The 15,764-nt window shown below is 39.0% G+C and overlaps 2 protein-coding genes across 2 annotated transcripts; one reads left to right on the forward strand and one right to left on the reverse strand.

The window, feature by feature from the left end:
- The first annotated feature begins 1,219 nt into the window (after positions 1-1,219).
- Positions 1,220-3,361, forward strand: LOC115971468 (uncharacterized hydrolase YugF). Its single transcript, XM_031091403.1, has 4 exons — positions 1,220-2,102; positions 2,489-2,581; positions 2,693-2,760; positions 2,876-3,361. Exons 1-4 carry the CDS (start codon positions 1,473-1,475, stop codon positions 3,057-3,059), a joined length of 975 nt encoding a protein of 324 aa, XP_030947263.1. The 5' UTR covers positions 1,220-1,472; the 3' UTR covers positions 3,060-3,361.
- Positions 3,362-3,782: 421 nt separating this feature from the next.
- Positions 3,783-8,648, reverse strand: LOC115971469 (14-3-3 protein 7). The gene is made up of 7 exons (XM_031091404.1): positions 8,376-8,648; positions 7,246-7,552; positions 6,690-6,777; positions 6,446-6,555; positions 6,212-6,360; positions 4,222-4,256; positions 3,783-4,009 (listed from the first exon to the last, which is right to left on the reverse strand). Exons 1-7 carry the CDS (start codon positions 8,440-8,442, stop codon positions 4,004-4,006), a joined length of 762 nt encoding a protein of 253 aa, XP_030947264.1. The 5' UTR covers positions 8,443-8,648; the 3' UTR covers positions 3,783-4,003.
- Positions 8,649-15,764: the final 7,116 nt, after the last annotated feature.

Genomic DNA, 15,764 nt, shown 5'->3' on the forward strand with positions numbered 1-15,764 from the left:
CTTCACCCCTGGAGTCTTTCTCCTGGAGGTGGGCTGGGAGGCTATGGATTTTGGCCATTTTTCCCAGCCCCTTGGTTGGTGCACCTTCCTTTTTATTATATAGTCCATCTTGGTTGATCCTGACCCTCCACTTGTAGGTCAGGCAAGAGCTTATTTCTGTATCCATCCCATCAACCGTCCCGTCTAACTTTCTATTAGTTGCATGGATCGAAATTTACATCGTCCAAACGTCTTTTCTCATTAATCAGTTCTGGGTATTGGCAGGTGCATTTACTGAAGAGGGGACGCATTTTCCTTGGTCCAATTTCACACCCTGCTTCCCTATGGGCCCCATTCCGTTCACATCCCCTTGAGGGGGCTGTTTGGGGATTGCCTCCACCATGATGTTGGTCTTCCCATTGAAACTCTGGAATGCCGAGGACAGGGTAAGTTCTCAGCCGTTCCCCTTGCTACCCCGGCCATTAATCATTCGTCCTCGGCAAGATACCTCCTCGGCACGGGCCCTGGGCCCAGATAGAGTTTGGGCCGGATTGCAGACCTCTCGGACCCACAAGACTTATGAGTAATATAAAATAACAGACCTCCTCGGACTTTGCCAAGGACGATATTTTCAACACAACCTTTTTTTCTTTTCATTCTTTTATCATCTAAATCCTTTCCAGTGTTCATTTGATTAACTAAAACCCAATTTTTCAACCCACACTCTACAAATTCATTATTGTTGGGCTTCTTGGGCGAAAGTCTATCTACATAGTGGGCTAGGAACCCACTGGTCCTTACAGATAGTTATGTTTTTAATCAAATGTTCAAATTTCATGTTTTGTGGTCTAAAATTATGCATAAAAAATAAGTTCATTGATCTAATTGTAAATACATTCGATTTGAATGAAATTTGACATGCGTGTTAAAACATGCAATTCAACAATTATATTTTCAAAATTCACATCTTATAAAAGCTAGAAATTCACATCTTGTTCTCGTTGTTTCTAAAAGCTAGAAAGCTTTACATCCACGTTTTTCATCTCTGATTATTCTGAGTATTGAATTAATTAATTGACAATCATTTTAACTCTTTACTGATTATAGAATGATTATACTAATGTATATCCTGAAGACATATATTAGTAAACTATTTGAAAAAAAAAAATTATGAAAAAGTGAAAAAAAATTTAACAATTTTTTCAAATTCCCATAAAATATTTTTTAAAATAAATAATTAATATATTTCCTTAGATTATACATTAACCGAAACCATTACAAAAATAAAACATCAGCGTTTAACCAACACAACCACAAGAAATTCTCCCAGTCAACCAATCAACGCCTTCTTATTCTTATAAGGTACATAGATTCCCACTCACCCATTTGACCCACCCGCGCTTTCTTATCGGTCTCTAGTCTCTACTATTCAACATTTATATTTCAAACTATTCTACACTCTTAAGGTACTTCCAGTTGGTTCCAAGGCAAAAATGTCTAAGTGCTTCAGCTTCACCGAATCAAAGAACTGGTGCTATCGATCCTCTTTCATCAAATCGGGGCTCCGATCCACCATCACCGACCTCAAAGACGGCACCGTAATGCACTGCTGGGTCCCAAAGACCCACAAAGAGTCCGAGCCCAACCTGCTGCTCATCCACGGCCTAGGAGCCAACGCATTGTGGCAATGGGCTGACGTCATCCGACACGTCACCCCTTACTTCAACGTGTACGTCCCCGACCTCGTGTTCTTCGGCGACTCGTTCACGACTCGGCCTGAGCGGAGCGAGTCGTTCCAGGCCCAGTGCGTGATGCGAGTCATGGAGGCCAACTCGGTGAGGAAGCTGAGCCTGGTGGGCCTCAGTTACGGCGGGTTTGTCGGGTACAGCATGGCGGCGCAGTTTAAGGAGGCGGTGGAGAGGGTGGTGCTATGCTGCGCCGGGGTGTGCATGGAAGAGAAGGACCTGAGGAATGGTGTTTTCAGGGTCTCGGATTTGGAAGAGGCGGTTAGGATATTGGTGCCTCAGACGCCTGAGAAGCTCAAGGAGTTGATGGGCTACACTCTGTTCAGGCCTCATCCTTTTGGATTCATGCCCTCTTGCTTGCTCACTGATTTCATTGATGTAAGTAATTAGCTCCCTCAGACTCAGACTAGCACTCTTATCTTGTCCACCCATTCACACTCACATACAGACATACAATTGCAGACACTTGTATATTTGTAACACTACTCACTAGCAACCAATAATTAGATAGCACATGCTCTATCTTCCATTCAAAATAAAAACAAAAAATTTGATAGCACATGGTTATAGTGATTTAATTTGATTAACAAAATGAATTGAGGACCCATCTATTATATATATATATATATATATATATATATTAATGCTGAGATGGCGAAAGCTGGAAAAGGTTGGTGTTTTACCCACACAAAAAAAAAAAAAAAAAATTACGTAGGTTTTTTTTTTTAATAATAAATGTACATATTCGTTGGCTGTATGGGCAGGCAATGTGCGCCGAATATGTAGAGGAGAAGAGGGACTTGGTCCGAGCTATTCCCAAAGACCGGAAACTTGTAAACCTTCCTAAAATATCTCAGGTTCAGAACTGTTTTTCTTTTTCTTGTTTTTCTCTTATTTCTCCCACACAGCTAATGAGTTGAATGCAAAAGTGGAAAGATAATTCAATTTTCTCACATCTTCTCATGCAGCCTACGCTGATAATATGGGGAGACCATGATCAAATATTCCCATTGGAACTGGGTCACAGATTAAAAACGTATAAACCCTGACTTTTTACCCTTCACTATTTAGTACTAATATTGATTAGTTTGAGTGCTTGATGCAGTGTATTATTAACTTTTTTTATGTACTGGGGACTTGTTGAAATACAGGCATCTGGGGGATAATGCTCAACTAGTAGTCATCAAGAATGTAGGGCACGCCTTCAGTGTAGAGAAGCCCAAAGAGTTCTACAAGCACTTGAAATCCTTTCTGGTTGATTTGCAATTCCCACTAAGTCCAACGAGTCCACCTCCCAAGGATCAAAATAAAAAATGGAGTTCAGATGGGTGCTAGAACAAGAATACATTTTAAACCTTTTATTCCACTTTACAATTCTTAACAAGCTTTTTTCTTTTCTTTATTTCTTTTTTTTCATTTTTTCACTTTAACATGTCTTTTACCAGGGAAATAATGTAACTTTTTCACCGACTTATACCCCATTTTCAGCAGTATAAGAATTTATAGTTCCACAAATATTAGTCATTACTTAGTTTCACCAATATGCTTCTTTCTTTTTTTCTTCTTTTTTTTTGTTGCTAAATAAAGCTCTTAAATACTTATTCCTGTACATCTGCGTGCTTGCACTTAAAAAAAAATATATATATATATATATATATATATACATATATCAGTTTTATAAGATATGACAATTAGATATCAGAGGGCCTCGTTGTAATGCGACTGCATCAAGTTTATACAGCCTACGTCAGCTCCATTTGTTTTGAATCATCTGTGACTAAACGACAAGGGTTTTGTATACTTTTCACCGGTATACAAAACATCTGTAACAGCTTACATGTAAAGCAATACCACGAGGGATTCAAGTGTTACATTCAAAACTTCATGAGGGTTCTGTGTTTTATTGATATTCCACAATGAGGTTGTATATTTTTTTTCCAGAAAATAATATTATTCATCTCTCTTTACCAAGTATAAGTTCAGGACAGATGTTTCATATTAGGTTGCAACTGATAGATGATAAGGCTAAGTGATCAACCTAACAGCCTGCAAATAAAGTTAAAAAAAGGCAACTTAAACAAGGTAGATCACATTGACATAAATGTCCATCACAATCATAAATGTAGCAGATAAGGTAAAGTTTAAAGTAGCAGATAACAGTACAAGCCAATAGTCACAAATCCTTGTTCCACTACTAGTAAGCAAATAAGCCCTGCGCACACCCTACCATTCCTCCCTCAACGAACGAAGGTTCAAAGAATAACTCTTTCCTATCCCAACTAACTCTGCAAAATCGAACACTAGTGAGTAATTTATCCAAAAGGAATGGGAATGTGAAGGGGAAAAAATTGTAAAGTAAACAAAATTACAAAATCAATCTGAAAGAGGAACTAACAAGAGTCGATGTTTTAGACCAGTCAAAATTCACATTCAACCCAAAGGTAAACATTTGCGTTTTCTATTTCACTGCATAAATAATAAATAAATAAAACCTTACCTCTGCTGGAGCTTCATCAACTTTAGATTGCTCACCTGCGAGTTTCAATAAATCAAAATAAACGACTCATCAACTGTCGAATGTAAAATTCCTACTTCAGCATAAGTCTACAGCATAAGTCCAAGAAATTGTATTTCCCAGGTGGCCACACAAATTCTTATAGCACAAAAACATAGTAAAAAACATAAGACTGAGAAATTGTATTTCCCAAGGGACCACAAACAGTACATAAAATAAGCAAAAAGCTAGCTTATAATCAAATGCCAAACACATATGTATACTAATAGCTGATTATCTAAGATTTGTCCTAGGTACCATGGTTGGCAGAATAACAATTATAGATTTCAAACTTTATGACGAGTCATCTGTGCCTTATCTGAAACACTCGAAGCTGACCAATCACTGGGTTTGATAAAGTCAAGGTGCAGTAAATGAAGTCACTGAAATGTCCTTTTCAAACGTTTAAATATTTAAATAAAGCTTCAAACGAGTTACACAAAAACAAATTCTAGTAAAAATTTAGTTGCAAACAACTGGCATCTGAACATGTTGTAAGGTCATCAAACCAATTTTCCACCACAATTAAAAAAATAATGAAACTACATTGACATTTTAGATGTATCTAACTGTCAATTATTTGATACCAGTCCCCTCTCCTTTGTTAGGAACTTCCGGATAAGAAGTAGATGCCACCCAAGTTTATCTCATACAAAAAGCATATATCATGAAATCCAGTCTTATGGGCTGCAGACCAAGGTGCAAAGTTGGAAATGGTTTCAAGGCTGATATCAAATATATGCCTCACACCCCATATAGCTATGACAAAAACAGTACAAATTTGATCATATAGGAATTGTCATATATTATGCAATGAAAACCAACCCTATAATTCATGTGTGTTCATTGCAAAGATTAACCTCAATGAAATACATTAAGATCCCACGTAGACTATATTTTATTTCTCAAAACAAGTTAATATGAATTCAAAAGCATCACATCCACCCAAATCAGCATGCATCCAGTCTCCTTGACACCATATTCTCTAATACCATCCAAGTTCAATTAAAAGCAGAAATTTATTCTAAGTTTAGTTTCTCCTTTACCAGATTTAATCATAAACGATAAGGCCATATACATCAAAACTATTCACTAGGGCTTGAAATTTGAACTTAATATAAAAAGAGAAAATGTTGCATTACAAACTTGGGAAATCTCTCTATCCTGTGAGCCTAGAATTTACAGACCAACTTTAACCGGTTGCAGCAATGATAGAAACACTATATTACACAAGTCAAAGGACAAGGGCATTGAGATCTACATATCTGCTTCACCTCTCACCCCACCCCTGAGAAAAAGTCCAATAGCTAAACCTAGCTGAAAATCTATTCCAAAGAACTCTCATCCAACAGTTATAACCTGATTATTACAAGTAAAAGCTTGCTCAAACAATTTGAAATCAAATCAGGACAGTCTGATGTCTTTAGTCACAACTTCAAAAAGATCTTTTGCACCAAATGTAAATTTATCCCCGATTCTTTTTTTTTCTATTTTAGATAAGCAACAAAATTTATTAATAAAATAGATTACTTCATGCTCACAATGGCAAGCACTTCATAACCTAAAAGAATCATTTTCACTTTAAACCATTGGTTTTCAGAATGTAATTGCAACCTCATTAGCATTAGCCCCAAAATAAACAAGATTTCATGTTAATCAACCTATCAGAAAAACAATGTATAACTCATTGCAAGGGGATCCAAAGAATATTACCACCAAATGTAAGTAAATTAGAAAATGGCCTATATTTAATTTAACAACAAATGCTAGAAACCTTTTTTTTCTCTGAAACTTATATGCACCAAACCTTAAACTCCTCAGCAACAGAAACTACAACTAGAAGAATCGATATAATTTGAAAACATAAATAAGTCAACAGAAGTCTCAAAATCCCCAGAGTGAGCCAGAGATAGAGATTAGTGACAATTATTACCTCCCTCTTCTGGCAGATCTGAGGTCCATAATGTGAGATTATCCCTAAGTAGCTGCATGATAAGGGTACTGTCCTTGTAAGATTCTTCATTAAGACTATCAAGTTCAGCAATAGCTTCATCAAAAGCTTGCTTGGCAAGGTGGCAGGCCCTGCACAATGCAGACATGGTTAAACAAACCACTACTACTTCTAGTTAAAGAGTACAGACTTATAGAGAGAGAGATGCATATCAACCTCTCAGGGGAGTTCAAGATCTCATAGTAAAAAACAGAGAAGTTCAGAGCAAGGCCAAGTCTGATTGGATGAGTTGGGGCCAAATCAGAAGCAGCGGTACTAGTAGCAGCCTGCAGCATAAGAGCAAATCCAGATAGCAATTTAGTTCAGTGTATAATAATATGAGGAAAACATAAAAGGGGGCAGGGGAATTTAGTAACAGAGGCAAAAGGAGATTCAGCAAGAGAAACCAAGTAAAACATACCTCATAGGCCTTAAGAGACTGATCAGCAGCTTCTTTACGGTCTTCAGCGGATTTGAACTCAGCTAAATATCGATAGTAATCTCCTTTCCTGTGACACAGAAATATGGATCACAGTCCAAATATAATCAACACAAACACATAAAAGTACCATAAGAAAACCGACACTACATACTCAAATAATCTGTGAAAGAAAGGAATATACACAACCAAAGAAAGCACCCCCCAAACAAATATAGAGAAATATCACTAAGAAATAAGACACTTGGTAGCTGATCGTAGCACACAAAACAAGGGACCGAGAAGACTGGTAGTTAAAATCCCCTCCAATATAGATTACTAACCAACAAAATTGCAAGTAAAGTTCACTCATCATTGGCCTAGAATCAAACCAGTTTTTTTTTTTTAATAAATTTGGCTACATGAATTAATGTTAAATGGTTCAACCCAACCCAATTAAACCCACAGCCAAAACTGCAATTATTTCATACACAAGTTCATAATTTCAAAGTAAGTTGAGTTAAGTCTGGTAGAAGAAAAACAGTAAAAGAAGTCTCACATCTTATAGTAAAAAACAGTTGATTCCCCAGATGAGGAAGATGGAAGGAGATGATTATCAATGACTGACAAAATGTCATTGCAGATCTTAGCGAGCTCGTCTTCAACCCTCTGCCTGTACTCCTTAATCCGTTTGACATTTTGTTCATTCCCTTTGGCCTCCTCCTTCTGTTCAATGGAAGACAAGATCCGCCACGATGCCCTTCTTGCCCCAATAACATTCTTATACCCAACAGATACCAGATTCCTCTCCTCCACTGTCAACTCCACGTCCAGTTTAGCAACTTTCTTCATTGCTTCAACCATCTCTGGAACAAGAAAATGTGACAAAATAATGACTTAAAAAGTCAAATAATTACTAAAAGTCCACTATTGCTCTGCAAGGATAATGAAAGGCAAACTACACCTTTGGATCTGAATTCATTTCCGTAGATGTAATCGCAGGAAAAATAAATAAATAATCAGCGCGGAAAATTCGCTAAATTTGCACATCATTATGCCTAATTTTCATAAAATCACTCTAAACAAATTTTGGTAGAAGTGTAGAACGAACTCTAAACAAATTGTGAACACCCACATGAACTCTTTACCGATGTCAAATGATAAGTAAACCCCAAATCATGATCATTAAGGCTTTTTTTGGTTCTGGAAAAGCATAAGACAAGGAAAACACTCACTGATGAACAATATCTCAATTAGGCATTTTTTCAACATTAATTAATTAATTAATTAAAACCTAGATGATATCGTTAAGCTCACTTTACCAAAGAGTTTTTTCTTTTCTCTAATCTCTAACTCATTGTTTTACAATAACATTTGCTTAAAAATTTTATCAGATTTCACCAAATAACTTTGTTTTAAATTTAGTATATGCTCCATTTTGTAGTAAAAAAAAAAATCCAAAAGGCGAAACAACTCAGCACTATTTACATGAGTAAAAACAAGTAAACAACACAAATCAAACAAACCGTAACGATCAAAATGAATAGAATATCATACACCTACAAATCAATACAGCAACAAAAAAAAAAAAAAACACGAATAATATAAATATATATATATATATAATCAAAATTTTGCTGAAATAGAAAGGAAAAAAAAAAAAAAGATCCATAGAAATAAAAAAGATACCATCGTATCGCTCAGCTTGCTCAGCAAGTCTAGCCAAGTAAACCAGATGTTCTCTCTCTTTCTCCATAGCTTCGTTTCTCTGCTCCCTGTGTGTGTGTGTGTGTCTCTCTCTCTCTCTCTCTTTTGGAAGCCTTATGTTATGATTTCACCAACTGCTTTCTGTGATATGCGGTACGAGGCGATCGGGCCGTTGGATGTGATATATTGTACTACTGTATAGTCAATATTGTATAGGAAAGGAATCGCGGTTGGAAATGGGGGCTTTGCTTTGGATTTTGCGAAACCCTTTTGGATCCTCGAGAGGTGAGATCTCAGCCGTTCGATGATATGGTTTGTAGGAGATATGGGCCGTTGGATGAGAATTAGGTGTTTGTGATAGTCACATGGTGTGTGATGTTGACTGGGACGAGCACTGACGGCTGTGTGATAGTCGTAAAAAAAAAGAAAGATTGATAAAATCAGTGTGCTTGTGTGCGTATGTGGTGATGATTATGCGGTGGGCTCCACTTTTTTGTCTAATTTGTCAACTTTATTGTATTTTTGAAAAGTATTCTCATTCATTATTATATAGACGGAAAGATCCTTCTCAAAAAAAAATATATAGACGGAAAGATAGCGATGTACGGTTATGTATTTATCGCTCCAACCGTCCCAACCCCAATTTCCAAAGGGAGGAATTCCTAGCGAACTTCGCGGCAACTGCCTTAGCCCACATTTCCTTTTTTACAATGCGTAGGTTCCGATTTCAAAGTTCAAACAAAAATACATATTTTAGTTTTACCCAGAAGAACATTGTATTCAAAATATTCCTTTTTTTAACTTCTTTATTTTTTTTAGTTTTACCCAGAAGAACCTGGTATTCAAAATATTCCTATTTTTAACTTCTTTATTTTTTCTTAAGGAAGGTAGTGGTTTTTTACTTTTTTTATAAGTAAGGAAAGGCAGTGCTTTTTATTGAAATAATTAAATTTGGAGTAGCTCATCATTTTTTTTTGGTAAATTACATATTTAGTTCATATTCTTTACACTATATTTTAATTTGGCTTAAAGTCTGTACTGTGTATACAAGAGTTAGATCAATTTAAATATACAGCACTATGCGTACCCAAAATATATGGCTATTGGACTTAACCTCTACTTGGGTTCACAATCTATTTGTTTTGTAGGCTTTTGGGTTTCCTACTATAAGTGGTCCTATGCTCAGCAGACCCAAATATACTTCTATTTCCTTACGCCTTTTTCTCTTCCTAACAGAATCACTCATTTGGTCTCTCTAAGCGTTTACTTTCTTTTCCTAGTATTCTTCCCATAATTGCCAACCCCTTTTCCTTACTCTCTCCTCCTATTTATAGGCTAGGATGAGTGGAGGAGTTATGATTGCTTCTCCCTCTTAATGCAAATGGAGGTCCAATTTCATCATCTCAAAGTGGATGTTTAATCGGAATTGTGGGAGTGGCATTGGAACTGATTCCCACTTCCTACGTTTGATCAGTAGTGACGTTGTTAAATGCATGGCCGGGCAGCTAGGCATGGTGCGCCTCCGGGTAAGAACTCTCCCGTCCAGGTCATAAATGATTGGGGGGGTTTGCTTGAGGTGTTCACTGTGGTCTTATTTCGGGTACCCGACTCAAATTGTGCTCAAAGGAATCTGGGCCAAGGCTTAAGGTCCAAGTACGAGGACGATTGTATGACGTGTTCTGGGGCTTGGGCCCAAGGAACACGAGTTCAAGGGTTTAAGCCCTGTATCGAGGGCCCAATTTCCGTACAACCACTATAAGTTTCTTTAAGACATTATTCCCTCTTTCCATGTGTGTGCGTTAAAAATATTTAGAATTCTCAAAAAAAAAAAAAAAAAAGTTTTTAATTTGACTCCTAACATTTTAGTGTCGTATTAGTTTAGTTTCTACTGTTATCTTTTTTGTGAAAATTGCTGACGTAACAAATTATTAAAATAAAAAGTTTGTTTATTGCCACATCAACAAAAACTTTTTTTTAAAAAAAATTTTGGTCATTTGCCATATTAGCAATTTTCATCCAAGAAATAATGGCAGAAACTAAATTAACACAGTATTGAAATGTTAAGAACCAAATTAACACAATTTAAAAATCTTAAACCAAATTGAAATATAATTGTGCGCATCAGAAGTGAGACTGTTAGGCCTAACCTCACTTGGGCTCACAACTTACTTGTAATGTGGGCTGAGGATTTCCTACTTTAGGTCGTTCTCGGCACAAAAACTTAACGTAGTTGTTCCCTTCTCTCTCTCTCTTTTTCTATACTCTTTATTTTCTTGAGAACCCTTCAACAAACATTTCCCTTTCCATCTTCTCATATTTATAGCTCTGGATTAGTGGAGAGACCATGATTACTATAATAATTAGTGCAATTGGGGGTCCAATATCATTAGTTGTAAGTGGGTGGTTAGGTGGGAGTGGAATGTGGCGAATGTGGCCTTGGAACTTAGTTCCAACTAGTATGAATGCTAGGTAGTGATGTTTCCTGGGAACTGCCGGGCATGCTATGGTGTGTTCGGACGTTAGTCTTTCTTTATTATTCGGGAACAATTTGTTGAGCAAGGGTCAGGTGATGAAACTTAGGCTTGTAGTTTGTGCAGGTTAGGTAGAAAGAGATTGGGGATGTGGGCCACGCTGCTGGGTCTGAATCCAATGCCCAAATGGATATGGGTACCACGGTGCCGTACAATAATATAAAATTATCTTAATGTTTTGCCTAATGTCATATGCAGTGGGGTAAACATTGGGTCTTATTATAACAGGATAAATGTTTGGCCCATTTCAAGCATTGACCTAAACACAAAAAACAAATCCAACATAGATTGGCCCATTCTAATAACAAGTACAGAACCTTGGACTATTGATCAAGCCTAGTCTTCTTCCTAGCCTAGTTCTGAGGTAGTGTATGAACTACCGAGGTAAGTCCCAGAGAAGATCAACTTCACCGAGGAAGCTGTATGAGATTTCCAGCTGATTCCACAACAACCCCCACATTAATGAAGGTCACCTGCCTAGCATCACCGCATTTAATGTAGATGGAAAAGCCTGAACACTAAAAAAGACCCCAGAAGTCTTTATTCATAATGAATAACCAAAAAATGAAAGCCCGATAAGATCGTAAGTTATCCAGGTGGATTCCTAAACAGTAAGAAGAAGCTCTAGAAAGCATCATTCATGATGAAAAACCAAGAAAGAAGAGTCCGATAAGATCAAAAGTTATCCAAGTGGACAAAGACAAAACATGAAAAAGAAGGAGATAACTCATATAAAAATGAAGAAAGAAGAAAGAGAAAGGGGAAACACAAAATACAAAGAGAGAAACACATAGAGTGATAATTGTAACAAATAAATATCGTACGAATACAAGCTTTTTTACATACTTTTACAAGATTGAAACAGTCTTTGGTTTCTTATTCAAATTTCCCATTGCAAATTGATTTTAGCTCCTAATCTAAATCAATTGTGTTCTTAAACAAGTAATTAAACAATAGTTTATTTATTGCATCCACATCATACACTATCCAGCCTTAACACTATTTGTTCTTATTTTCCCCCAAATCAAATTCAATTTAACCATAGTGCATATCTACAATGATAATTGTAAGGACACAGTTCTCTGGAGGCCCAATAAGGATGTTAGGCTCGCGCATAAAAGATCCCTCACAATATGATTTGTAGAGAGTGGGCTTGAAAAGCTAGCCGCTGGTCACGGGGCGGTGCCCGGTCCTGGTTTTAGAGGAAATCGTGTAGAAAAAAGGAGTTGGGTTTGAACATTTAAACCCTAAGGCGTCGCACCCTATGGGATGGGACTCCTCGGAGTTGATCCAAGGACCATTGAGGCCTTATCCCGGTTATCCAACGACGGACTTTCTTCAGTGAAGTCCGTCGTTGGATAACCGGGATAAGGCCTCAATGGTCCTGAAGTCCGTCGTTGGATAACCGGGATAAGGCCTCAATGGTCCTCGGATCAACTCCGAGGAGTCCCATCCCATAGGGTGCGACGCCTTAGGGCTTAAATGTTCAAGCCCAACTCCTTTTTTCTACACGAATTCCTCTAAAACCAGGACCGGGCACCGCCCCGTGACCAGCGGCTAGCTTTTCAAGCCCACTCTCTACAAATCATATTGTGAGGGATCTTTCATGCGCGAGCCCAACATCCTTATTGGGCCGCCAGAGAACTGTGTCCTTACAATTGGCGCCGTCTGTGGGAAAGTTTGCGCGTTGGCGCAGGTGGCGGTGGAATCAACTCATTGGCAAGCATAAATTTCTAGGATCTCCTTCGTCTCCGGCGACATATAGTTGTCGCTCCGACGAAAACTTCTGCTAGGGGCTACGCCTCGCAGTACTAAGGGCGCGGGCATCTCTAGGGGCTTCCAGCCTCGAGCCAACTTTCCCCGCCCTGGTGTAGGGGCTTATGGTCGAAAAAATAAATCAAGTAAAAAAAAAAAAAATCTCATAAGTTTTGGACAGAACTAAGGCCTTGCATGGTCCTCGGACTCAAGCCTATGGGGAAACCAAGTACAAAAAAGAAAATCTCATAAGTTTTGGACAGAACCAAGGCCTTGCATGGTCCTCGGACTCAAGCCTATGGGGAAACCAAGTACAAAAAAGAAAATCTCATAAGTTTTGGACAGAACCAAGGCCTTGCATGGTCCTCGGACTCAAGCCTATGGGGAAACCAAGTACAAAAAAGAAAATCTCATAAGTTTTGGACAGAACCAAGGCCTTGCATGGTCCTCGGACTCAAGCCTATGGGGAAACCAAGTACAAAAAAGAAAATCTCATAAGTTTTGGACAGAACCAAGGCCTTGCATGGTCCTCGGACTCAAGCCTATGGGGAAACCAAGTACAAAAAAGAAAATCTTATAAGTTTTGGACAGAACCAAGGCCTTGCATGGTCCTCGGACTCAAGCCTATGGGGAAACCAAGTACAAAAAAGAAAATCTCATAAGTTTTGGACAGAACCAAGGCCTTGCATGGTCCTCGGACTCAAGCCTATGGGGAAACCAAGTACAAAAAAGAAAATCTTATAAGTTTTGGACGAAACCAAGGCCTTGCATGGTCCTCGGACTCAAGCCTACGGGGAAACCAAGTACAAAAAAGAAAATCTCATAAGTTTTGGACAGAACCAAGGCCTTGCATGGTCCTCGGACTCAAGCCTATGGGGAAAACAAGTGCAAAAAATAAAATCTCATAAGTTTTGGACAGAACCAAGACCTTGCATGGTCCTCGGACTCAAGCCTATGGGGAAACCAAGTACAAAAAAGAAAATCTCATAAGTTTTGGACAGAACCAAGGCCTTGCATGGTCCTCGGACTCAAGCCTATGGGGAAACCAAGTACTAGGGCACGTAAACCTCAAGATCCATCCGAAGAGAACTTCTCGTTAACGGTTGGGTCAATCCCTTAATTGCACGGGTTCCCCGGTCTACCCTCGGATCCCCCGTACCAAAGGGAATGATGCGCTACGGTACAGCATATTACCCGAAAGCACAAAGTCCTTCGCTACTCGACTATCATCTCAGACGAATTGTTTAGAGTTTATCATTCTCGGGAATTGGTCTAGCGTGCATCGCGCAGCGCTCAACAGCTATCTCGGTTAGTTCCATGAATTTAATCTATTGAAGATTACCATTGTTATACTTGATAATATTTGCGAGTTTAAACTAATAAGGGTTTGTGCTAAAGTGTTCTTCTGCCCAGAATACTGTTAAGGGCAGGCTTAGACTTAATATTCAGACCCAAAGTGGTCGTTGCAAAAAAAAAAAAGTATGTATAAAGAAATGAACGCATCTTTTATTAAGACAAAAGAACAGTACAGTGTACAATAAAAGCTGAAACAAGCTTACATTAGAGTCAACTGCGTAAGCAAAAGAAAAGTACAAAAGAGTGAAGATGATGCCGAGGAGATAGGTCAGAGGAGAGATTGACTACTGTTCCAAGATGTTGTCTAAGGAAACTATTCCTCGACGCTTCTACATGCCCATAACTCAGGCAGCCAAAGAACCTGACCTCAGGCTAACACCATCTACAGAAAAGGTGCAGGGAGCCGGAAGTGGGGAAGCCCCCACAAAAATTTGCCTGCTACAAGGCAGACGGCGCTGATGGCGGAAATTCTTTCTTCGGACATACCAAACATCTGGCATGACCAGAGCCTGCTTCGGATTTTGACTAAAAGAGGGAGGAACCCCATTTTTCTCCTGTCAAAACGGAGGACTGGCCCAAATCTGTGCCATCCTTGTCCATACCGTATCCCCTTGAGGATTCGGTGCCTCTGAAGCACGCAGAGACCTTTCACCCCCATCCACGCCTCAAACATCTTGCTTTAAGGCAGTGGCACTAGAAAGAGAGATCGCGGATATGGAAGAAATATGGTTCTGAGGGGAGCAGGAGAGTTCATGTGCAAGTGAAGTGATCTCCTATCCTATTTATACCCAGAGTTAACCGGTGGCATTTGATTCGTGCAAGTTTCCAAGGAACGCTACGGACGAAGCAGACTTGGCTTAATTTCCAACTTCATCCTCAGCCGTAGGATTTGAAGATCCTCGAGAAGGCGCACCTCGAACACTGGGACGCCAAAAAGTACCGCGTGACCAAAGACTACGAAAATGCCTCTAAATCTGTGGGCCTGGTAAATTCGCGGCCCAGGCCCATTCTGCATGGAAGCTCACGGACTATGGCCCACACCAAGGAATAACCGTTGCCGAGGACAACTTCCTGCTCGGCAGCTTATGAGACACCTGAGGAAAGACAAGTGAAAAAAAAAAGGGGAGAGCATAAAGTTTTGGACAGAACCAAGGCCTTGTATGGTCCTCGGACTCAAGCCTATGGGGAAACCAAGTACAAAAAATTATTATTATTACAAGTTTTGGACAGAACTAAGGCCTTGTATGGTCCTCGGACTCAAGCCTATGGGGAAACCAAGTACAAAAAATTATTATTATTACAAGTTTTGGACAGAACCAAGGCCTTGTATGGTCCTCGGACTCAAGCCTATGGGGAAACCAAGTACAAAAAATTATTATTATTACAAGTTTTGGACAGAACCAAGACCTTGTATGGTCCTCGGACTCAAGCTTATGGGGAAACCAAGTACAAAAATTATTATTATTACAAGTTTTGGACAGAACCAAGGCCTCAATGGTCCTCGGATCAACTCCGAGGAGTCCCATCCCATAGGGTGCGACGCCTTAGGGCTTAAATGTTCAAGCCCAACTCCTTTTTTCTACACGAATTCCTCTAAAACCAGGACCGGGCACCGCCCCGTGACCAGCGGCTAGCTTTTCAAGCCCACTCTCTACAAATCATATTGTGAGGGATCTTTCATGCGCGAGCCCAACATCCTTATTGGACCGCCAGAGAACTGTGTCCTTAC

This window comes from Quercus lobata, chromosome 12 (genome assembly GCF_001633185.2).
Source record: "Quercus lobata isolate SW786 chromosome 12, ValleyOak3.0 Primary Assembly, whole genome shotgun sequence".
NCBI lineage: Eukaryota > Viridiplantae > Streptophyta > Magnoliopsida > Fagales > Fagaceae > Quercus > Quercus lobata.